The 20568-nt window shown below is 58.8% G+C and overlaps 4 protein-coding genes and 2 non-coding genes across 6 annotated transcripts; 5 read left to right on the top strand and 1 right to left on the bottom strand.

Moving 5' to 3' along the window:
* Window positions 1–51: 51 nt before the first annotated feature.
* Window positions 52–1972, top strand: RPS2 (ribosomal protein S2). The gene is made up of 7 exons (XM_055340547.1): window positions 52–260; window positions 337–426; window positions 684–791; window positions 1046–1219; window positions 1303–1462; window positions 1677–1768; window positions 1857–1972. Exons 1-7 carry the CDS (start codon window positions 84–86, stop codon window positions 1935–1937), a joined length of 882 nt encoding a protein of 293 aa, XP_055196522.1. The 5' UTR covers window positions 52–83; the 3' UTR covers window positions 1938–1972.
* Window positions 847–980, top strand: LOC129520342 (small nucleolar RNA SNORA64/SNORA10 family). Its single transcript, XR_008666575.1, has one exon. It is a non-coding gene; the product is annotated as a small nucleolar RNA SNORA64/SNORA10 family (small nucleolar RNA).
* LOC129520343 (small nucleolar RNA SNORA64/SNORA10 family) lies at window positions 1489–1617 on the top strand. The gene has a single exon (XR_008666576.1). It is a non-coding gene; the product is annotated as a small nucleolar RNA SNORA64/SNORA10 family (small nucleolar RNA).
* Window positions 1964–4437, bottom strand: NDUFB10 (NADH:ubiquinone oxidoreductase subunit B10). The gene is made up of 4 exons (XM_055340548.1): window positions 4173–4437; window positions 3014–3152; window positions 2621–2760; window positions 1964–2241 (listed from the first exon to the last, which is right to left on the bottom strand). The coding sequence occupies exons 1-4, from the start codon at window positions 4318–4320 to the stop codon at window positions 2138–2140; spliced, it is 531 nt and encodes a 176-aa protein (XP_055196523.1). The 5' UTR covers window positions 4321–4437; the 3' UTR covers window positions 1964–2137.
* Window positions 4438–6447: 2010 nt separating this feature from the next.
* RPL3L (ribosomal protein L3 like) lies at window positions 6448–14507 on the top strand. The gene is made up of 10 exons (XM_055340596.1): window positions 6448–6577; window positions 7034–7226; window positions 8970–9138; window positions 10837–10972; window positions 12469–12655; window positions 12755–12915; window positions 13122–13223; window positions 13626–13721; window positions 13890–14009; window positions 14206–14507. Exons 1-10 carry the CDS (start codon window positions 6449–6451, stop codon window positions 14260–14262), a joined length of 1350 nt encoding a protein of 449 aa, XP_055196571.1. The 5' UTR covers window position 6448; the 3' UTR covers window positions 14263–14507.
* Window positions 14508–14711: 204 nt separating this feature from the next.
* On the top strand, window positions 14712–19278 carry MSRB1 (methionine sulfoxide reductase B1). Its single transcript, XM_055340516.1, has 4 exons — window positions 14712–14860; window positions 16567–16715; window positions 17023–17137; window positions 18441–19278. The coding sequence occupies exons 1-4, from the start codon at window positions 14806–14808 to the stop codon at window positions 18470–18472; spliced, it is 351 nt and encodes a 116-aa protein (XP_055196491.1). The 5' UTR covers window positions 14712–14805; the 3' UTR covers window positions 18473–19278.
* Window positions 19279–20568: the final 1290 nt, after the last annotated feature.

Below are 20568 nucleotides of genomic sequence, written 5' to 3'. Positions count from 1 at the left end.
CCATCGGGCGGGGGTCGTGGCTCCCGGCGCCCGCGGGTGGGAGGGCCTCGCTGACTGGCGGGTTCTCGCGTCCCTTTCAGCAAATGGCGGATGACGCCGGTGCTGCGGGAGGGCCCGGAGGCCCCGGGGGCCCCGGAATGGGAGGCCGCGGCGGCTTCCGCGGAGGCTTCGGCAGCGGCATCCGGGGCCGTGGCCGAGGCCGTGGTCGAGGCCGGGGCCGGGGCCGCGGAGCTCGCGGAGGCAAGGCGGAGGACAAGGAGGTAGGTTCAGGCTCAGTGGGGGTGGGGGCTGGGCGGCGCCGGTCAGGGGCCCTACTCACCCGCGCCTCTCCTCCAGTGGATCCCCGTCACCAAGTTGGGCCGCCTGGTCAAGGACATGAAGATCAAGTCCCTGGAGGAGATCTATCTGTTTTCTCTGCCCATCAAGGTAGCGGCGTGGGCAGCTGCGGTCTCCGCGAGGCTCCTTCGGCCTGGGGCGGGATGTGTCCACGGGGGCCAAGGCTCCACGGGTCGGGGGAGAGGGAGTGTCCAGGTGCTCTACCTCTGACTGTGGGTGCCCGGCTTGCAGAGGAGAGCCTGGGCAACTGGAAAACCAGTTCTACGAGTCCAGGTGGAGGTTCTTAACCTCGTTTACAGGGGTTTTGAGCTATTTAAGTGGTTTTGACATTATTTCTTACTCCATAGGAATCTGAGATCATTGACTTCTTCTTGGGGGCGTCCCTCAAGGATGAGGTTTTGAAAATCATGCCGGTGCAAAAGCAGACCCGTGCTGGCCAGCGGACCAGGTTCAAGGTATCCTAGTCCCCTTCTGGTTTCCCAGCCTATTTCTGCCAAGAGGTTTGGGAGAACTCTCTCAGCTCTGCAAGGTCATGCTTGCTGTCACACGTGTGGCTTTCGTAAAGGGGAGAGAGAGAAAGGATCTCCTCCGGACCTCAGGGTGGCCTTATTGTGGCTACTCTTTCCTGGAGGGGTGCCACAGGTCCTGGTTGGTGGCTGCTGAGGCCGGGCCGGCCAGTGGACCACCAGCCATCTCAGGCTCTTCACAGGCATTTGTTGCCATCGGAGATTACAACGGACACGTGGGTCTGGGCGTCAAGTGCTCCAAGGAGGTAGCCACTGCCATCCGTGGGGCCATCATCCTGGCCAAGCTTTCCATCGTCCCCGTGCGACGAGGCTATTGGGGGAACAAGATCGGCAAGCCCCACACTGTCCCATGCAAGGTAGGCTTGGGGTAGTGAGTGATGGGCTCTGCAGTGGCACAGGCTCCCCATAGCTCATTTCCTGACATCTCCACACTTTGCAGGTGACTGGTCGCTGTGGTTCTGTGCTGGTGCGTCTCATCCCTGCCCCCAGAGGCACTGGCATTGTCTCAGCCCCTGTGCCCAAGAAGCTACTGATGATGGCTGGTATTGACGACTGCTATACTTCGGCCAGGGGCTGCACTGCCACCCTGGGGAACTTTGGTAGGTGGTCCTCGTGGACACTGTGGCCTCTCTCAGCTCCGCTTAATCACACTTAGTGTGTGCTTGGCGTATTTTCAGAGAGAGAGAGGAAGGCCCTCCTAATGCACGGCAGATTGGCCCCAACTGGCCTCTCTGTTCCTAGGAGCGCAACAGCTTTTGTCTGCATCTGGGGTGTTCCACGAATCCGCCAACCCTCTTCTGTTTTCTCTTCCAGCCAAGGCTACTTTTGATGCGATCTCCAAGACCTACAGCTATCTCACCCCTGATCTCTGGAAAGAGACTGTGTTCACCAAGTCTCCCTATCAGGTACCGCCTGCCGAGACACCTCATTATAACCTAGACAAGGGCATGGGGTGCTGGGGTGTGGCTACAACTAACACCTTGTCTTTTTTAGGAATTCACTGACCATCTTGTAAAGACCCACACCAGAGTCTCCGTGCAGAGGACCCAGGCTCCAGCTGTGGCTACCACATAGTTTTATACAAGAAAAATAAAAGTGAATTAAAGCTTGTTAATAGTGCCTTTCTTTATTTCTCTTCAGTTGTTGAATTTAAAGGGAGATAAACCAATAAAGTCATCAGTGGGTCAAGGTTGGAGATCAAAGGTGTTACCAGAAACTGATTTCTTATTTTTTTATTTTGAGGATAATCTTGTAAAGAGGCTCGAGGAGCTGCCTTAGGCAGCGGCAGCCTCTTTAGCAGCTTTTCTCTCTGCCAGCATCCGCTGCTTCTGTTTAGCCAGGCACTTCCTAGCAGAATAATGGGCTCCCAGGTCGTGATCTAGGAAAGAGACCGGAGTAAGGAAGTCAGGCCAGTTTTCCAGGGTGCAGACCAGGGTCTTCTCTAAGCGGGGAGGAAACGCAGCTAGCTAAGTGCTGAGCAGAAAAGGGACCTGGGATGTAGTGATTCTCTTAGTACCCCTCCCCCAACCAACTGGCACTCTATGGGCAGTGATGTTTCTAAAAACTGGAGGGCAGCCAGGGTGGTGCAGCCATCAGCCCAGGGCGTGATCCTGGAGACCTGGGATCCAGTCCCACGTCAGGCTCCCTGCATGGAGCCTGCTTCTCCCTCTGCCCGTGTCTCTCCTGAATAAAATAAAAAAAACGAGAGAATGTGAAGGGTTCAAGGAAGAGGCCAGGGTGGGGGGGGGGGTGCTTACAGCGGTCCTGGTAGGCCTTGGCCACCTGGGTGAACTGCTCCAGCTCCTTGGCACAGTTCTGCCTGTAGCTCTCACCTTCCCGCTGCTGACAGGCCTTCAGCCTCTCCTGGATAATGTTCACAATTTCTTGATCCACTTTACTGAAAAGAACCGGAAAAGTGATCTGTGAGGAATCCTTTCCCTGTACCCAGAGATGGTAGAATGAAAATGAGACCTTACGGCTCTGTTGTCTGGCTGCTGCACCCTCAAGACCTGGGCCAACCCCAGAAGGCATTCTTGCCAGCTGACCACCATCCCACGGTACCCCAGGGAATGAGAGCCCAACAGGAGATGCTGACCATCCCAGGCTCACCATTCCCCTACTAAGGAGGAACACCCACAGGCAGGACCTACTAGTCTCTTCTCCATTGCATTTCTGCTTCAAACATGCACAAGACATCCTTTTCCTGGCACTCCGTGATGTCTGGCACACGGCGGAACTCCCGGTGGTAGTAGTAATACCTGTTTTTCGCATGCTGCCGATCTATAAACTCTGTAAAGAAAAAATCCCAGACTCAATGGCCCCGTTGGTTTACACAGGCCACAGAACTGTTCTTAGCTTTGTTCTTTCTCACAAGCCACGGACGGGGCAGATTTCCCAAACGTTCCTAGCTTTCACAAAGACTGCCAATTAGACTCTGGACAGGTGTGGCTGGTGGTCCTGGGTTTACAGATGGTGAGGTCTACTGTTGACGGAGGGCCTCCCGGGAGCCAGACACCCTGGGTATTCTCTGGGTAGATCCCAGTAGAGTACTCAGGCCCAGAGAACTCAGGATTCTGAACCCATGCTCGGCTAGCCCACACCCTTCTACAAGTCCTACCTCCTGGCCAACCTCCGCCACCACACAGGCTTCCCTGTGTAGGCAGAGGCCCCGTGCCAGTTTTGCCACCAGTGACCTTCTGGCCTCAACATCCCTGCCCATAAGTTGACTGGTAGGAACCAGTGAAATCATCCCTCCAGACACAAAACACTTTGTAAGAAACAGAGTGGGTCCCCTGCTGTGCCTTTCCCAGACGCGGGGGTCTGATCTGCGGACTATCTAAAGAAAGAGCCACCAGGGCATTCTATGCACTCCAGATGTTGTTGCTGAATGAATTGGTTAATGAAATGCATGATGCACTGCCTGGCACTAGTGACTGAGTGCCCGTGCGCTCCTGCTGCTGCCTCCACTGGGCTAGCTGCATAACACATCGGGCAACAAAGAGCTGTTTTAAACATCTGCCTAGTTTGGACCGGAGATGGGGGATCTGGACAGGTCAAACGCGAACACGCGGGAGTACAAGTCAGGGCACATCTAGGTTGAGGGGACCTTGGCCATCACCCGACCACCGCGGTCACTGTGCAGGTGTGCAGGGAGGATGAGGTTTAGCAAGCTGCAGGCCAGGGGTGCAGCGGGGCTCCCCGGGCGGTGCCGGCCGGAAACAGTGAGGGTCTCAGGGCGGGAGGGGGAGCCGGGGGTGTGTGCAGTTGCAGAGCCCAGGGAGCGGCGGGGGCCCCGGATGGGGTCCGTACCTCTCACTAGGGTCACCGGCCGGTCCACGAGGAGGTCGAAGGCCTTCGTCAAATAGGTAACTGGGTTGGGCACCGAGGTCTGCGGCGAGGGCGCCGGCGTGCGGCGCGGGGGCTCGGGGTACACATCCTTGTCCCAGCTGTCCGGCATGGCGGCGGCGGTGCGTGACGGGGACAGTCCACTCTCGGGGGCGCGACCCCGGCCTCCACCTGGGTCCCACGGCCTAGTTCGCCCGCCGCAGAGGACGCCCTAGGGAAGTTGCGCCTGCGCAGGAGGGGGCGGGGGGCGGTGCTCGCGAGGCACCATGGAACTTGTAGTTCGCCCGCTGAAGAGGAGGCGCTAGGGCGGCTGCGCTGAGAAGGGCGACCGCCGCTCGCGGGGCAGCATGGGACTTGTAGTTCCTTCGGCCAGCCCAATGGTGGGCCCGGTCAGCCCTGCGCGCGTCGCCTGCCCGCTGTGTCTCCATCGCGTGTCCTGTGTGCTGGGCGTTCGGGATACTCTGGTGGAGACAGCAGAGACCCCTGCTTGCATTAGTATTATTTTTTTTCCTGCTTACATTCTAAGACCCGATAGACACAGGAATAAGTGAACTGTTCACAGGTTCGTGGGTGTACAGGCACGTGTACAGGCTCGTGCAAATGCAGCAGGGAGCAAGATAAACTCAGCTGGGCTCTTCTGGAGAACTCTGGCCACTAGAACAAACTACCAAACACCTTGCTCTTTCAGGAAGCCTTCCTGAATTGCATCTTCCCTTCAGCCCTCTCTGGGTTCCACTTTGTCTTCTAGGGCCTCTCCTGGACTGGCTAATGCCAGGGAGCTTGGGGGTCCTCTCTCGGGCTTGCCACCAGAGGCTTCTCCCACCCACAGGGGGAGGTGACTTCTACCAGGGGTGCCCAGTGCTGCGGCCTAGTTCTGATGGTTCTGCCCTGCCCCTGAGCGCTATTGTGCTGACCCTGGCCCTGCTGGCCACCCTGGGTGATCTCCACGACCGCCAGGGCCCCTGGCCAGTACCAGGGAGGGCGCTGGTCACTTCATGCCTAGAGGCTGGGGCCAGGGGCGCGGAGCTGTCCATTCTGTGGATACACAGAATCTGTGATCACAGAAATAGCAAATGGTAAAATACACACTGACAAAAAGAATTTTAAAAAAAGATTATTTCTTTGAGAGAGAGGGAGAGTGAGTGCAGTAGCAGGGGGAGGAGCAGAGGTAGAGGAAGGAGCAGGCTCCCCACTGAGCAGGGACCCCCCCCCCCTACGCCCTATGTGGGGCTTGACACGGGACTCAGATCCCAGGACCCTGAGATCATGACCTGAGCTGAAGACAGACCCTTCACTGACAGAGCCACCCAGGCAGTCCTTGACTGGACAAGGGGGGACCCAATAGATCCAGGCGGGAGCTGCCCCTGCTGCCGCCACCACCCCATGGCTCAGCAGAATAGGAGAGAGCAGAGAACTCAGGGGAAGGCACCGGGGTGGCAGCTGTCGGCTGCTACCAGGCAGCAGCGGGACTTGCAGGTCATGTAGCAGAAGCAGCAGGAGGCAAATGGGGGGAGGAACCCATGCAGCTCGTGGCTCTGTGCCCGGCCCTCTGCTTCCTGGCCTGTGGGCCTGGTGTCAGTCCCACCAGGGTGGGCTGTCCTACAGCGCTCGCAGGCCTCCACTGGGGCAGGCCCTTTGCCCTGAGTCTGTGGGCATTCCTTCTGTGCTTCCTCGCCTCGGGTAGCCTCTCCGGGGCCTCATGCTTGCCCCTTCCTAGGATTTTATTCCCTCGGGACCCGGCTTTGTGACGAACGAAGAGAACTGTGACATTTTAGCAGCGAGTCTTAGCACCAGCAAGGCACAGTCCACAGGTGCTCGGATGTGTCAGGCTGTGAAACTAATTCTTCAGGATCTGAACTTTATAACCACAGAATGTTTGATCATAGCTCTTACCACCTGCCCCAACACACCCCCCGCAGTTGTCCAGCCCAGCTCTCAGCCCCAGGACCAGAGTTCCCTGTGTCTGATGGCCAGCACGCTGGACCAGCGGCCTGAAGGAAGGCCCGCCGCGCCTGGGGCTCCCCGACTCCTTTGCGGCCCAGGGGCTCCTTCCTGGGAGGGTAACGTGAGGCCGTGAGGCTGAACACAAAGAGGGTGTGGCCCAGCTCCAGGGCCCTCGAGGAAGGGAGTGACAGGCCTGGTCCAGGTGTCCCCACCCCAGGCTGCCCATCCGATGCCCCCTTTGCCCCGCCCCAGGCCGGGCGTGCTCCTGGCACTGGAGCCCGTGCCTGCCACGGGACATGACCAAGCTCCCCTGCCAGGGGCTAAATCTGGGAGCTGGCTGCTATGCGTCCTGGCCCTGCCACTCGACCTCCAGTGCCTGTCGGGAGGCCCCTTCCCTCCCTGACCTGCGGGGACCAGCTACCATGGTCAGTGGGCTGGGGGGCTGGACCCGGCTTCCTGGGAGGGCCACGTGGGCTTCTGGAGTCCTTCCCAGCAGGCATGGGCCTTGGGCCTGCGGGGGAGTTGCTGGCGGAAGGGGACAGCGGGGGGCCAGAGCTCGGCTTGCCAGGCCTAGAGTGGGCAAGGAGACGGGTAGATGGCCGTGGCCCCCTGTCCCTTTAGCCCTCGGCCGCAGTGGGGGCCTGTCCTCCCGGGGCCGAGCCCACTGAAGCAGGGAGCCCGAGGGGGAGGACAGCTCGTGCTGGCTCTGTCCCTGAGACACAGCCCCTGAGCCCACTGTCCCTCCTTCCCTGTGGACAGAGGGAGGCGCTCGAGGCCACGGGTCCCAGTCTGGGGTCTCTGACTCCCGTCTGGGGGCTGGGCCCATTCAGCGCCCCCCCCCCAGGGACGACCCGGCCCTGACCGCCCCCTCCTGCCCCCAGTCCCACCGGAAGTTCTCTGCCCCTCGGCACGGACACCTGGGCTTCCTGCCCCACAAGAGGAGCCGCCGGCACCGGGGCAAGGTGAAGACGTGGCCTCGGGACGACCCCAGCCGGCCCGTGCACCTCACGGCTTTCCTGGGCTACAAGGCCGGCATGACGCACACGCTGCGAGAGGTGCACAGGCCGGGGCTCAGTGAGTGGCTACGGCGGGCCCACCGGGACGGGGACGGGGCGCGGCCTGCCTGCCTGGCACCGCCCCCAAGGACTTGGGGTGCTGGGAGCCAGAACCAGGGGCCAGGAGGGGAAGCCCCAGGAAGGGCGAGGCCCCGCCCTGGGCGCTGAGGTCAGGGCGCTGTCCCCAAGCCTGGGCACCGACCACACCGTGGGGGCCGCGCTGACACTGAGGAAATCAGCCGGTCCCCAAACTTGCCCGGCGCCCCGCTAGCAAGGGAGGAGCTGCCGTTCAAAGACGGGTGCCCGGAACATGCGGTTTGTTTTGTGATGGGGTCGCGTGTGGGCTGTAATAAGGAAAAATCCAGAGATCCCCACGCTTTACCCCATTTTATAAGGAAATACCTTATAAAAGTGTGGGAATAGGTCACAACCGGGTATCGATGTGGATACAACCTACGGATGCTGTTCTGGTTTGCCTGGTCAGGGCGTGTGTGTGTGTGCGCCCACGCACCATTTCTTTCTCCCAGGTTCTGTCCTGTGTAAGTGTGTGCCTGGAACATTCCATCCCCACAGGGGTCCTTCCTATTGCCCTTTCATAGCTTCAGCCACGACCCTCCAACTGCTTGGCACCTGCTCATCTGTTCTTCATCTCTCCTCATGTATTTTTTATTTTTATTGATTTATTTTTTAAAGATTTTAAAATTTATTTTTTTATTTTTTAAAGATTTATTTATTTATTCAGAGAGAGAGAGAGAAGCAGAGACATAGGCAGAGGGAGAAGCAGGCTCCATGCAGGCAGCCCGACGTGGGACTCGATTCCGGGTCTCCAGGATCACACCCTGGGCTGCAGGCAGCGCTAAACCGCTGTGCCACCGGGACTGCCCAAGATTTTAAAATTTATTTGAGAGAGAGAGAGAGAACATAGGGAGGGGACGGGGGCGGGGGGAGGTGGAGAGAATGTCAAGCAGGCTCCCTGCTGAGCATGGAGCCCAACATCAGGGGGCTCGATCTCACCACCCTGAGATCATGACCTGAGCTGAAATCAAGAGTCGGACACTTTGGGGCACCCGGTGGCTTAGTGGTTGAGCGTTTGCCTTTGGCTCAGGGTGTGACCCTGAGGTCCTGAGATCCAGTCCCACATCGGGCTCCCTGCGTGGAGCCTGCTTCTCCCTCTGCCTGTGTCTCTGCCTCTTTGTGTCTCTCATTAATAATAATAATAATAATAATAATAATAATAAAAATAAAAATAATAAAGAGTTGAACTCTTAACTGAGTGCACTACCCAGGTGCCCTTCTCCTAATATATGATTTAAACATAAACTTTTACTTTGTTTTAGTCTCAGTAATAACTTTTATAAAATCATTGGTTTTGGACAAATTATAGGTATTTTTCTAGAACTTGACCACATACATTCATAACCATTAAAATTAAAGATGATCCTGTGTGCTTCCCTTAAGGAGTCTCAACCCTGCCCTTCGGGAGTGCTGCCCTGGCTGTTGGCTGTTGTAGCTCATTTTCAGATGACCTGGCAGGGAAACTGAGGCAGGGAGCAGGCAGGCCCTGCCTGAAATCTCAGAGCTAGAGCGTGCCTTGACCAGCACCTGCTCCATGCCCAGGGCAGAGCAGAGGGAGAAGGGCCGGGGGCTGGAGGTCAGTGGGGCCCCTGGGGAAGAGGGGCTGTAGCTGACTCTTCCACCTACCCCCTGCCCCCGCGGGCCCCGCAGGCCCTCCTCCATGCTCCTGTCTCTGGGTCTCATCTAGAAATTTCCAAGCGGGAGGAAGTGGAGGCAGTGACGATCGTGGAGACGCCGCCTCTGGTGGTGATCGGTGTTGTGGGCTACGTGGCCACCCCTCGAGGCCTGAGGAGCTTCAAGACCATCTTCGCAGAACACCTGAGTGACGAGTGCCGTCGCCGCTTCTACAAGGACTGGTGAGGGCCACCGGCGCGTGGAGCTGGCCCGTCCCTCCATCCCCAGCCCTGTCCTGGAGCGGCGGGGGTGGGCGGGCAGGGGAACGGTCAGCCGGACGGAAGTGTGGCTATGGGGGGTTGCCTTTGCTTCAATAAAAGGCGAGTGCTAAGAGACTGGAGTAGAAACTGGGGTAGTGTAAGAGAGGGAGCAAGTGTTCTAACCCTCAGGGTTATGTTAAAGCACTAATGTGATGGAATGTCAGTGTCGGCTCAGAGCTTCCTAGCAGCCAGGGTGAAAAGGGAAAGAGCCAGCAACAAGCTCTTCTCAGAAAGAAAGGCATAATTGGGCCTTAGATGTTCCCTGACACTAAGTCCTGAAAGGGAAGGCCCACCTGCCCAAGGAACCTCACAGACACTCCCATCCTCACTGAGTCGGAGGCACACCCCATCCTGGCCCTCTGTGGGAGTTAACGAGCACCAGCCCATGAGCCAGAGCAGGCTGTATGACCACAGGCAAGCTGGCTGGCCTCGTAGAGCCTCCTGGATTGTGCCCCCGCCGTCACAGACACCGTCACAGACACTGTCAGACAGAGACACCGCAGGATGGAGAGATCTCTGTGTCATGCGGCCACTGGGAGGCTCACACAGCCGTGAGTCCAGTGCTCGGCGCACAGAAAGAGCTCACCGAATGACAGCTGGCCTTGGATTTGCTCTTTCTTTCTTTCTTTCTTTCTTTCTTTCTTTCTTTCTTTCTTTCTTTCTTTCTTTCTTTCTCTTTTTCTTTTCTTTTTTTTTAAAGATTTTATTTACTGGGCAACCCCGGTGGCTTAGTTAAACTGCTAAAGTTTAGCGCCGCCTTCAGCCCAGGGCGTGATCCTGGAGACCCGGGATTGAGTCCCATGTCAGGCTCCCCGCACAGAGCCTGCTTCTCCCTTTGCCTGTGTCTCTGCCTCTCTCTCTCTTTCTCTCTCTCTGTGTCGCTAATTAATAAATAAAATCTTAAAAAAATAGATTTTATTTACTTATTAATGAGAGACACACAGACAGAGGCAGAGACACAGGCAGAGGGAGAAGCAGGCTCCCCATGAGGAGCTTGGTTTGGGACTCGATCCAGGGACCCGGGATCATGACCTGGGCCGGTCAGGCACTAAACGGCGGAGCCACCCAGGGATCCCATGAGCCACCCAGGGATTCTGGTTTTGCTCTTTCAATTTGCCCCTCATCCAGGGGCTTTGACTTTTGTGAATTTTGGTTTCTTTGTCTGTAGAATGGGGACCATACGTCTACCTTCCAGACTTTGGGTGAGGGTGACCAACAGCGTGGCGTGGCGCCTGGTCGCTACGGGCTGTTGGCCTTACAGGTGGGGTCTGGAGCTCTAGCAACATAGGCAGGTGGCTGTGGGGCTGGCCAGCACACCCCTTCCTCAAGCTGTGGCACATCCGACAGTCACTTGCAGGCCTCAGAGGCACGAGGGCGTCCACTCTATGGAGGAGGAGCCTGAGACCCGGAGAGGAAGGGACTGTCTGTGCTTACTGGGGGCGGCTGGAAGAGGGACCCCCAGGGAGGGCTCAGCCGTGGCCTCCCCGGGAAGGGAAGGAGGGAGGAGGGGACAAACACTGTCCTAGGAGCCCTGCTTGGTGAGCCGTGGGCGTGTGCGTCTGGAACGGGCCTGGGGCGCTGCCCTGGCCGACCCCTCTGAGTGTCTCCTGTGTGACTCAGGCATAAGAGCAAGAAGAAAGCCTTCACCAAGGCCTGCAAGAGGTGGCGCGATGCCAATGGCAAGAAGCAGCTGCAGAAAGACTTTGCCGCCATGAAGAAGTACTGCAAGGTTATTCGTGTCATTGTCCACACTCAGGTCAGCCCTACTACCTTGTCCACACTCGGTCCATCGGGCTGGTCCTTGGGCCCACCCTCTCTCTCCTCCACCCCAGCTTCCAGGAGCCCCAGCAAATGTCAACCTAAAAATATCACGAGCGTGGGGCACGGGCCCAAAGGGTGGGGTGGCTGGCCGCGCCGGCACAGTGCCCGGGATGGGATGCTAGGTGTCCATGCCCTGAAGGCTGTGGGGCCCTCGCCATGCCTGGTGCTCACACAAGGCCCTCGTGTGCCCTGAAAGGCCTAGACCTCCTGCCAAATGTCCAGCAGAGAGGGCCAGCCACCTCCCTTCAGGTCCTGGCACTAAAGTGTATGTGAGGCAACATTCATACACAGGATCTGGCTTGATGGGGGCTGTCAGGGTGACTCATGGCTTCTGGCTTATTCTGGAACCCTCCTTGGTGCCTCAGGGACAGCCTGCCTAGGTCTGGAGCAGCACCCCGCTCCTCCCCTGCCTGTCACTCTCACACTCGCCGTTCCTGGTTACCTGTGTCATGGGTTTCGTCCATTTCCCTTGATGGCCTGGAGCTCCATGGGACAGGGGCCCCGGCTGCCTGCTCAGTGCTGTGCCTCCAGCACCCACCCGGGGCCTCGTATGCAGTAGGTGCTCCATAAGTACTTCTTCTTCTTCTTTTTTTTTTAAAGATTTTATTTATTTATTCATAATAGTCTCACACACACACACACAGAGAGAGGCAGAGACACAGGCAGAGGGAGAAGCAGGCTCCATGCAGGGAGCCCGACCTGGGACTCGATCCCGGGTCTCCAGGATTGCGCCCTGGGCCAAAGGCAGGCGCCAAACCGCTGCGCCACCCAGGGATCCCCTTCTTTTTTTTTTTTTTCATAAGTACTTCTTGAGCACTGTGCTGTGACCTCACACAGCAGCAGCCAGAGATCTCCAGAAACATGAACCATGCTGGGTCACACTCGGTACTTAGAATAAAGCCCAAGTTTCTCCCCAAAAGACCTGCCCAGGCAGGCCCCTGCTCACTTCTGACTTCATCCTGACCCGTGTTCCTCCTCACACAGCATCCTTTCCATCCCATCCACTCCCTGCCACAGGGGCTTTGCACATGTGGTTCCCTCTGGTCTTAAGAATTTTAGATCTTCACTCCGTGACTCCTTCTCATTATTGGGGTCACCTCTAAGGGTCCTCCTCGACTGCCCTATAGGCAATAACTGTCCTCTCTACCCCCAATATTCCATTAGAATACTCAGGCATGTCTAAGAATTTCCTTGATTTCTGTCCCCCAACTAGACAGTGGTTCCATGAGGGCTAGGTAGTGGTTCCTGTCTGCCTCTTATGCTGTGCCCTCAGAGCCTAGCACAGAATATACCGTACAGACCGAAGCACTGGTCACCCGTTGAATGAATGCGCGCAGGAAAGCCTGCTGGGGGTCACCAGCCAGTCATGCCATGTCTGCAAGTAGGGGCTGTGGCCCTCTGGGAACCAACTGGCTGTGCCACGTCCTGCAGATGAAGCTGCTGCCCTTCCGGCAGAAGAAGGCCCACATCATGGAGATCCAGCTGAACGGAGGCACGGTGGCTGAGAAGGTGGCCTGGGCCCAGGCTCGGCTAGAGAAGCAGGTGCCGGTGCACAGTGTGTTCAGCCAGAACGAGGTCATCGATGTCATTGCCGTCACCAAGGGCCGGGGTGTCAAAGGTAGGGCTGGGTGGGGATGGGGGCTTCAGGAAGGCTGCCTGGACGGGGTGGAAGCCACACTGGCCTCTAGCCACTAGCCCTCCCCCCGGCCCTCTGCAGGGGTCACGAGCCGCTGGCATACCAAGAAGCTGCCCCGGAAGACCCACAAGGGGCTGCGCAAGGTGGCCTGCATTGGTGCCTGGCACCCTGCCCGTGTGGGCTGCTCCATTGCTCGGGCTGGGCAGAAGGGCTACCACCACCGCACTGAGCTCAACAAGAAGGTGCGTCCATGGTCCTGCTGGCACAGGGACACTCATGGCCTGATGTCAGGGGGTGGGGTGCATGACCCGGAGGCTGCCAGGCCCCCCTAGAGGCTCTGACATGCCCCTGCCCAGGCCTGGGTCTGAGCACACATGCTGGCGGGTGTAGACAGAGCACCTGCTGCAGAGGCCACAGCTGCCTGCAACATGCCCCGTCCTCCTGGCAGATCTACCGCATTGGCCGGGGGCTGCACATGGAGGAGGGGAAGGTGGTCAAGAACAACGCAGCCACCAGCTACGACGTGACCGACAAGTCCATTACACCTCTGGTAAGCGGGGGTGGCGTGCACGTGTGCGGCAGGCGTGTGGGGTGCTGCCCCACCCCAGGAGCTCAGGCACCAGGGAGCGGCCACTTGGGTGAACACTGAGTGCTGTTCCCACATCCTCCGAGCCTCCTGTGTGCACACCACTTACCACTTACACCGGGTGCTGTCATGGGGTGTGGAGTACCTTGGACTCAGGCCACGGGGTTCCAACCCCAGCTGGTCTGCAGCAGCCACAGGGCCCGGAACAAGGGACCTGACTTCCTGGAGCCTCAGTTTCTCCCTCACTGAAGTGTAGATTGTTAAATGTGGCTCAGATGCCGCCCTGGTTAGTGATCCCGGGTGTGGCCCTAGGCCAGGGGCTGGCACCAGCCACCAGGGCCTGGATCCTGACCCACCTCCCGGCAGGGCGGCTTCCCCCACTACGGCGAAGTCAACAACGACTTCGTTATGCTGAAGGGTTGCATCGCGGGCACCAAAAAGCGGGTCATCACCCTGAGGAAGGTCAGTGCCTCTGTGGGGGGCTGGGAGGCAGCCTGCCCTGTCCTGTGCCTTGCTCCGAGGACGGTGGGGGTGGGAGGGGTCCCGGCAGGAGCTGCGGGAGGGGCTGGGGTGGCGGGAGGCGGCGGTTGAGGACCTGCATCTTGCTCCCCTCTCCCACGGACCCCCCAGTCCCTCCTGGTACACCACAGCCGCCGGGCCCTGGAGAATATCGAGCTCAAGTTCATCGACACCACCTCCAAGTTTGGCCACGGCCGCTTCCAGACAGCCCAAGAGAAGAGGGCCTTCATGGTGAGCCCCGCCCCGGGTTCCCTGGGAGGCGTTCTCCCAGCCGGGAGGCGGCAGCAGGGGCGGGGGCGCCCTAGGACCAGGCGCGCAGGAGTCCAGCCCCCGGTGCTGACTGGGGCAGGGGACGGCAGAGGAGCTGCAGCCGGCCAGGGCCGTTTCCCCGGCTAGCGCTTGTCTGTGCCCCCAACCCCCCATCCAGGGTCCGCAGAAGAAGCATCTGGAAAAGGAAAAGCCGGAGACCTCGAGAGACCTGTAGGCGGCCTGCGATGGAGGGAGCCGGAAGCAGCGCGGCGCCTGTAGCGTCTGTCTAATAAAGTGCAGAGGCCGGCAGCCCAGGGGGCCCAGCGGTTTAGCACCGCCTGCAGCCCGGGGCGTGATCCTGGAGACGCGGGATCGAGGCCCACGTCGGGCTCGCTGCCTGGAGCCTGCTTCTCCCTTTGCCTGTGTCTCTGCCTCTCTCTGTGTGTGTGTCTCTCATGAATAAATAAATAATATCTTTTAAAAAAAAAAGTGCAGAGGCGACTCTTCTCGCCGGGTCTGGGAGCTGGGAGCGCGGGGCGGCGGGGAGGCGGGGGAGGCGGGGGAGGCGGGGGAGGCGGGGGAGGCGGGGGCGGCGTCTCGGCGTCCGGGACGTGATTGGTCCGCGGGAGGGGCGGGGCCTCGGCGGTGCCGGGCAGGCTCCGGGCGGTGATTGGTCCGCGGGAGGAAGGACCGAGCCCCGGGCGCGGGCCAGGGCCACGGGGTTTAGTGGTCGCGGAGCTGTCCGAGGCGGCGGTCCCCGTGCTGTCCTGCTGGAGCCATGTCCTTCTGCAGCTTCTTCGGGGGCGAGGTTTTCCAGAACCACTTTGAGCCGGGTATGCTCTGTGACCTCCTGGGAGGGCGGCGGGGCGGGAGCGCGCATGAGAGGGGGGGGCGCTGCCCTCCGGTCGGTGCCCTCGGAGCCCCGGAGCGGCAGACCCCTGGGGCGGGGGGCGAGTGTGGCCGCGCGGGCAGGAGTGCACGTGGGTAAAGGGCGCCCCGGAGGAGGGAGGGGCCCGGGGACGTGACGGGAGAGTGGACGCTGGAGAGCGGGGTCGCTGACCTCAAGGAACGCGTGAGCGGGGCGGTCTCCGGGAGGATTGCGGAGTCAGGGCACACGGCAGGGCTGCCGCCGGTCGGGGGGGCTTCTGGATTGGGATCTGGACTTCGGAGGGCCGCGATGGAGGATCTTGTCCAGGGGTTCCCTGATGATAGCCCTGCCCTTTCCCGTCCCTCGTCCCAGCACAGAGTGTCCCCTGCGGACCCAGCAGGCCTGCCCGGGACTTCCGCAGTCGGCCCAGAGCCCTGGGGTTGGGTAACCCGGGCAGGTGCCAAGCCACTAAGTGCCTGTGAAGTTTGACCATACGGCCTGAGTGCAGGTCGGGGGAGTGGGAGTGGTGCAGCATGGACAACCCTCTGCCCTGGTCCCAGGCTTTGAGGCCCTGGCATGTACCCTTCTGGGCTGTGCTGCTTGGTCGTGGACTAATTTGGTAAAAACATGCCCACAGGCAAGACTAAGGCAGTGCTCTCCCTGGGGGGGGGAATCTGTTGGGTGTCAGCCCTCTAGGGGGCTGCGCTGTGACACTGGGCATCTGTCTCTTAGCTGTGACATAGGACTCCCTGGCCAAAGACCTCCCCTGAGGCCTTCTGGCTGTGGGACCCCAGTTGTCATCGGGCTGCTCTGCCAAGCTGGAAGGTCCGCTAACACAGCGGCTCCTCATTCCTCTTTGCTTCCTTCTCCAGTTGCTGGCAAAGGCTGAGTAGTTGGCAGACCTCGGGGAAGGGTGTCCTCAGGCTGGACTGTGGGTGCTGGTACTCTAGGGGGCCCCAAGCGATTACCTGTGCTGCAAGTCAGTTTTACAACCTTTTAAATCCTTCCTCAAAGTGATCTTTTGGGGATAGGTTAAAACCTCTTCCCTAGCTCTCTCTCTTCCTGGGCCTTTTGTCTGGCGTGCAGACTGTTTTTTGGGGACCATTCTCTTCCCATGTGGAGAGCAGGCCAGTGGCTGGGAGTACAGCTCAAGGCTTCACTGGGCATCAGGAATGGCCACTTGGGAGAGGAGAGGGGCTGGGCCCTCATCGGGCTGCTGGACTCCTTCCTGACTGCACACTCTGCAGTGGAGTGTTCTGCATCACTCACTTCCTTATCTCTAAAATGGAGAAGTCGTCTTAAAAAAAAAAATGAAAAAGGAGTGCCTGGCTGGCTCAGCTGGTAGTGCCCGTGACTCTTGGTCTCTGGGTCATGAGTGCAAGGCCCGTGTTGGGCGTGGGACTCTACTTAAACAAAACGATGAAGCTAGATGGAAAGGTGTGCATCACAGGACTAAAGACACGAGTCAATGAGATAAGTGAAAAGTGGCTCCCTGGGCGCTGGCGGGTGCTAGGACCACTGGACGTGAGCTCTGTGGTGTGTTCCCCACAGAGCCAGTACCCAGGCCTGAGGGGGCGGCATGGGGAGGACCTTCCTAGGCCCGAGTATTTGGGAGCTCACCCCAGAGAGGCTGGAGCCACTGTAACCCTTTCCCTTTCCTTCTGCTCCCAGGTGTCTATGTGTGCGCCAAATGTGGCCACGAGCTCTTCTCCAGCCGCTCAAAGTACGCACACTCATCCCCGTGGCCCGCCTTCACGGAGACCATTCATGCAGATAGTGTGGCCAAGCGTCCAGAGCGCAATTCGCCTGAAGCTTTAAAGGTGGGTGGCAGCAGCAGGGGGTGGTGAGGGGTGCTGGCCAGGGGGGGCCTGAGGGCTCCCCACAGCTCTAGGGGCTTAGAGCCGGTCTATCCCAGGCCTCTGGCCTCAGCCAGGTGAACTGCTAGCCCAAACTCCTGGGAGAGCCTGGGGTCCTGACGGAAGCAGGGAAATAGGACCGCTTTCCTGTGTGACTCCAGGAAGGGGGTCGGCCTCTCCCGCCAGCCGTGACTTCGGGAAATGGGTGTGGGAGGACACCATCTGCTGGGGACTGGGGGGCCACTGTGCGCTTGTTTTGTGGTCTTGCCAGGTGTCCTGCGGCAAGTGTGGGAATGGGCTGGGCCACGAGTTCCTGAATGACGGCCCCAAGCCGGGGCAGTCCCGCTTCTGAATATTCAGCAGCTCACTGAAGTTCATCCCGAAAGGTGAGCTCTCCTTCTGGCAGCTGGACACAGGCCTGCTGTACATTTTTGAGGCCCAGGGGTGGGAGACACACTGTTCCATCCATTCACAGTTGCACACATGAAACATAGAGGCCCCAAAGCATACAGCCCAGGAGCTGCCCAGGGCAACCCCAAAAGGACAAGGGGGCAGGGGTCCTGACTGGCCATGTGTGCCCCCACAGAGGGGCATCTGAGGGTGGATGTGGCAAAGGGTTATCCATGGGGGCCTGGCCCTTGCTGGAGACTAGAGGGGCAGGCAGGGCCTACAGAGGCTGAGCACCGGGGCTGGGGCTGGAGCTGGAGCCTCTCTGAGCAGGGCTCCTCTGCAGAGTGGGCGTGCTTGCAGAGCCTCCTTCACTGGCCTGTCTGATGTGGCACACGTGGGGCCTGGCAGGCAGCAAGTGCTCAGATGGGTGCTCCCGGGGGCAGTTACAGGCTTCTCCCACTCTCTGCAAGCACGGAGCACTCCTATGAAACTTTTCGTAAGCCAGAAATGGTGTAAAGCGAAGAGCATCTCCCACTTTCTGAAAGCTTTCGTGGTGCCACTTCTCTTTTACTAAAGACCTTGTACGTCAGTTCCTGCTTTCACTAAGTGAAATAAATCCAAAGAGGATTTTCACTTGCAATAAAAGCCATTACCTGACTAACATAGGTAATGTGCATGTAGCATAAATGAAATGTAAAGGCAAGGTGGCCTAAGTCAATCTTTGGGAAAGCAGGGCTCCGAGTGCTGCCAGGTTGTTTGGGCAGCCGTTGCTCATGCGAGTTTTATCTGCGCGCGGCATCCCCTATGGTCCTTAGCCCTCCGCTCACCCAGGTGCTCACGAGTCAGCACGTCTCTCGGCCCACCCGGCCCCTCTGGGCTCCTCCCCACACTTTGTAGCTCAAAGCCCAGATCCCCACTTGCCCCCGGCAGGACCGTGGCCAGTGGCTGACCTCAGCTTGGTCCTTTGTGAAATGGGGTTGCTGACCGCACATGCTGGCTGCCATCTGTGAGGACTAGGGGCTAAGTGAGGGTGTCTGTGGGGCCAGCAATGATAGGGTGTGACGTGATTTTGTCCTTTTGTAGTTACTGTTCTTTGTCCTGTGGAGGAAGGAGAGACTGGGCTCTCCTGGAGATCTCAGGGAGCCATATGGGGCACACAGACTCCCCCAAGCCCAGTGCCTGGGTCCTCCTGACCACCCTGTTCCTCAGGCTGGAGCGGGCTGGACTGCTCAGGGAATGGCGGCTGAATTGTAATGTAGCAGTGACTTGTTTTTCTCTCTCCTCCCTCCTTTTTTTTAGGCAAAGGAACTTCTGGCTCTCAGGAGGCGTAGGTGGACAGCACATACCCATTCCAGCTGGCACTGCCCTCCAGCCATCCCACCTTGGAACTGGAACCCTAGACATTGAGACAGGGGAGGGGGCTCCTGAAGCATCGGGAAATCTTGGCTCTGTGCAGGTTCTCTTGGGGGAAAGCACTGCTAGCCCAGGATGGGCCTGCTGGGCCCAGCTGTGGGCTTACCTTGGCCTCCTGCTCCCATGGAAGGCTCAAGGAGGTAGGCTCTCAGCCTAGCTCACCTTTGAATGATGGCACACCCCACCTTTTTTTCTCCACAGCCCACTGCCCTGTCTGGACTCACCCTGTGGGACCCGATTCTGAGATGGGCTCTGGCCCTCACCCAAGCTCGTGCTCCCCCCCCACCGCTCCAGGCTATCCTGGGAGCCAGAATGCCAAGGGGGCAGCCGTTTTTGGCTGCTGCAGCTGCAGTCACTACATGATTCACTCTGGTTAAACCCTTCCAGGCAGCCAGAGTGGTGATGATCTGTGACCTGCTAGAGGAACAGGCCAAGGGGACAGACCTGTGATGTGTCAGTTACGGGAAGAGAAATCCTAAACCCTGTTTCACAATCTGGGTTGGTACACCTTGCCTCACTCAGGCTTAGGAAAGTGGGTGTTGCTCCATTACCTTGATTGTGCAAGGCCAGGGCTGGGGAGCTCACACCTTCCCAGGAGTGTGGCTGTGCCTTCTTGCACACGCTTGGAAGCTCCTGCTGCCTGGGAGGGTGGGTGACACCAAAGCCCCTCCCATCTTCACTCTTCTCTGGCATCATCAGGAGATAATAAACAAATGGACCGCGGGCTTGCTGTCTTCATGCATGTAGGGGAGGCCGGGACACATTGTTTCATTGTTCCACAGATATTTACTGAGGTGGGTCCAGCCTGGTGCTGGGGATGCAGCCATAGGACAGACGGGCCCCCCTGCCCCTCAGGGTCTTCTGGTGTGTTTGAGAGGATGGAAAGTTCACGTCAGATGATGGTAAAGGCTGTGAATATCTACAGCAGGGCAGTGATGCTGGATTGTGGGGGGGCAATTAGGAAGCTAGTGCTTTGGCCCCACTGGTCAGGGAGGAGGATGCCAGTCGAGGATCAGCTCAGCTCAGCAGTGACAGCTGAGAGAAGCAGGAAGAGCTTCCCAGGTAGCGGCACAGCATGTACAAAGGTCCTGAGGGCACCACCCAGGCATGCTCCGGTCCTGGAGGAGGTGGTGCAAAATGCCGCCCCAGAGGAGGTAGGTTGTACTGCAGAAGAACCACATGATTTTTCCAATGTATGTCGACAAATCCAGGATCGTGTGTAAGAATGGATATTAAGGGGTGGGATAATGGTGAAAGGAATATAAAGTTAGGTCAGGCTGAATTTATAGATAAGGGTTCACTAATCAGAGATTCCAGGTTTAATGATGCAGCTCAGGGGTCTAGGGGCGGCTCTCTTTGTTGTTCAGTTGGGTGAGATATGGACCGAAAGGTGGCCGGCGGTGGAGGTGACATGCCCTGCCATGCACTGCCTTGGTTTGGTAGAGGGAGGGTCCAAAGGCTTAGGGAGATGGGAGTGTCAGCGTGGATTCATCCTTTAAGAACCCCTTGCCCACCTTGGCAGTCCAGAGGGGATGTGGGTGGGACTGTCCTTTCCCCGACCCCCAGCCACAGGCCAGGGGTCCCCACTGGCCTGGGGTCCCCGGCCTGTGCAGGGGCTGCTGGCTCACTGTGTGACCTTGGGTGGAGAGCTCAGCCTTCCTCTGCGGAACCCAGCCCGTCTCCTGGGGGTGGGGCGGGTCAGGGGGTGATGACAGATGTACGGACTCAGGACTCAGCGTATGTGTGGGGTAGATTCCAGACACCAAGTTGGTCAGTGGTCACCTGTGCCGAGGGAGTTGTGCAGCAGCTGGCAGGGGTCAGTGCTGACAGAAGGCACTGAGGCCGACCTTGCAGAACCCCATTCAGGAGGGGCTTTTTGCCGTTTGCCCCCACTCGCCACCCGGGCAGCCTCGCTCACTAGAAAACATCTCCATCTCTGCCTGGCTGGTGGCCAGTACTGGCTGCAACTGCTGGAAACACCCTCTGCCGGGGCCTGCAGAGGATGTGTCCTCCA

The sequence above is a fragment of the Nyctereutes procyonoides genome, unplaced genomic scaffold (genome assembly GCF_905146905.1).
Source record: "Nyctereutes procyonoides isolate TBG_1078 unplaced genomic scaffold, NYPRO_anot_genome, whole genome shotgun sequence".
Lineage (NCBI taxonomy): Eukaryota > Metazoa > Chordata > Mammalia > Carnivora > Canidae > Nyctereutes > Nyctereutes procyonoides.
The sequence above is the reverse complement of the archived record's forward strand: the minus strand, read 5'-3'. Positions and strand labels throughout refer to the sequence as shown.

Bases quoted from the DNA above. Each gene is read 5' to 3' on its own strand.
- RPS2 (XM_055340547.1), top strand. From the start codon at position 84: ATGGCGGATGACGCCGGTGCTGCGGGAGGGCCCGGAGGCCCCGGGGGC. The intron at 792-1,045 runs GTATCCTAGTCC...GGCTCTTCACAG, and splicing joins GCCAGCGGACCAGGTTCAAG to GCATTTGTTGCCATCGGAGA. The intron at 1,220-1,302 runs GTAGGCTTGGGG...CACACTTTGCAG, and splicing joins CCCACACTGTCCCATGCAAG to GTGACTGGTCGCTGTGGTTC.
- NDUFB10 (XM_055340548.1), bottom strand. From the start codon at position 4,320: ATGCCGGACAGCTGGGACAAGGATGTGTACCCCGAGCCCCCGCGCCGC. The intron at 3,153-4,172 runs GTACGGACCCCA...TTTTCTTTACAG, and splicing joins GCCGGTGACCCTAGTGAGAG to AGTTTATAGATCGGCAGCAT. The intron at 2,242-2,620 runs GTAAGCACCCCC...TCTCTTTCCTAG, and splicing joins CAAGGCCTACCAGGACCGCT to ATCACGACCTGGGAGCCCAT.
- RPL3L (XM_055340596.1), top strand. From the start codon at position 6,449: ATGACCAAGCTCCCCTGCCAGGGGCTAAATCTGGGAGCTGGCTGCTAT. The intron at 7,227-8,969 runs GTGAGTGGCTAC...GGTCTCATCTAG, and splicing joins GGTGCACAGGCCGGGGCTCA to AAATTTCCAAGCGGGAGGAA. The intron at 12,656-12,754 runs GTAGGGCTGGGT...GGCCCTCTGCAG, and splicing joins CAAGGGCCGGGGTGTCAAAG to GGGTCACGAGCCGCTGGCAT.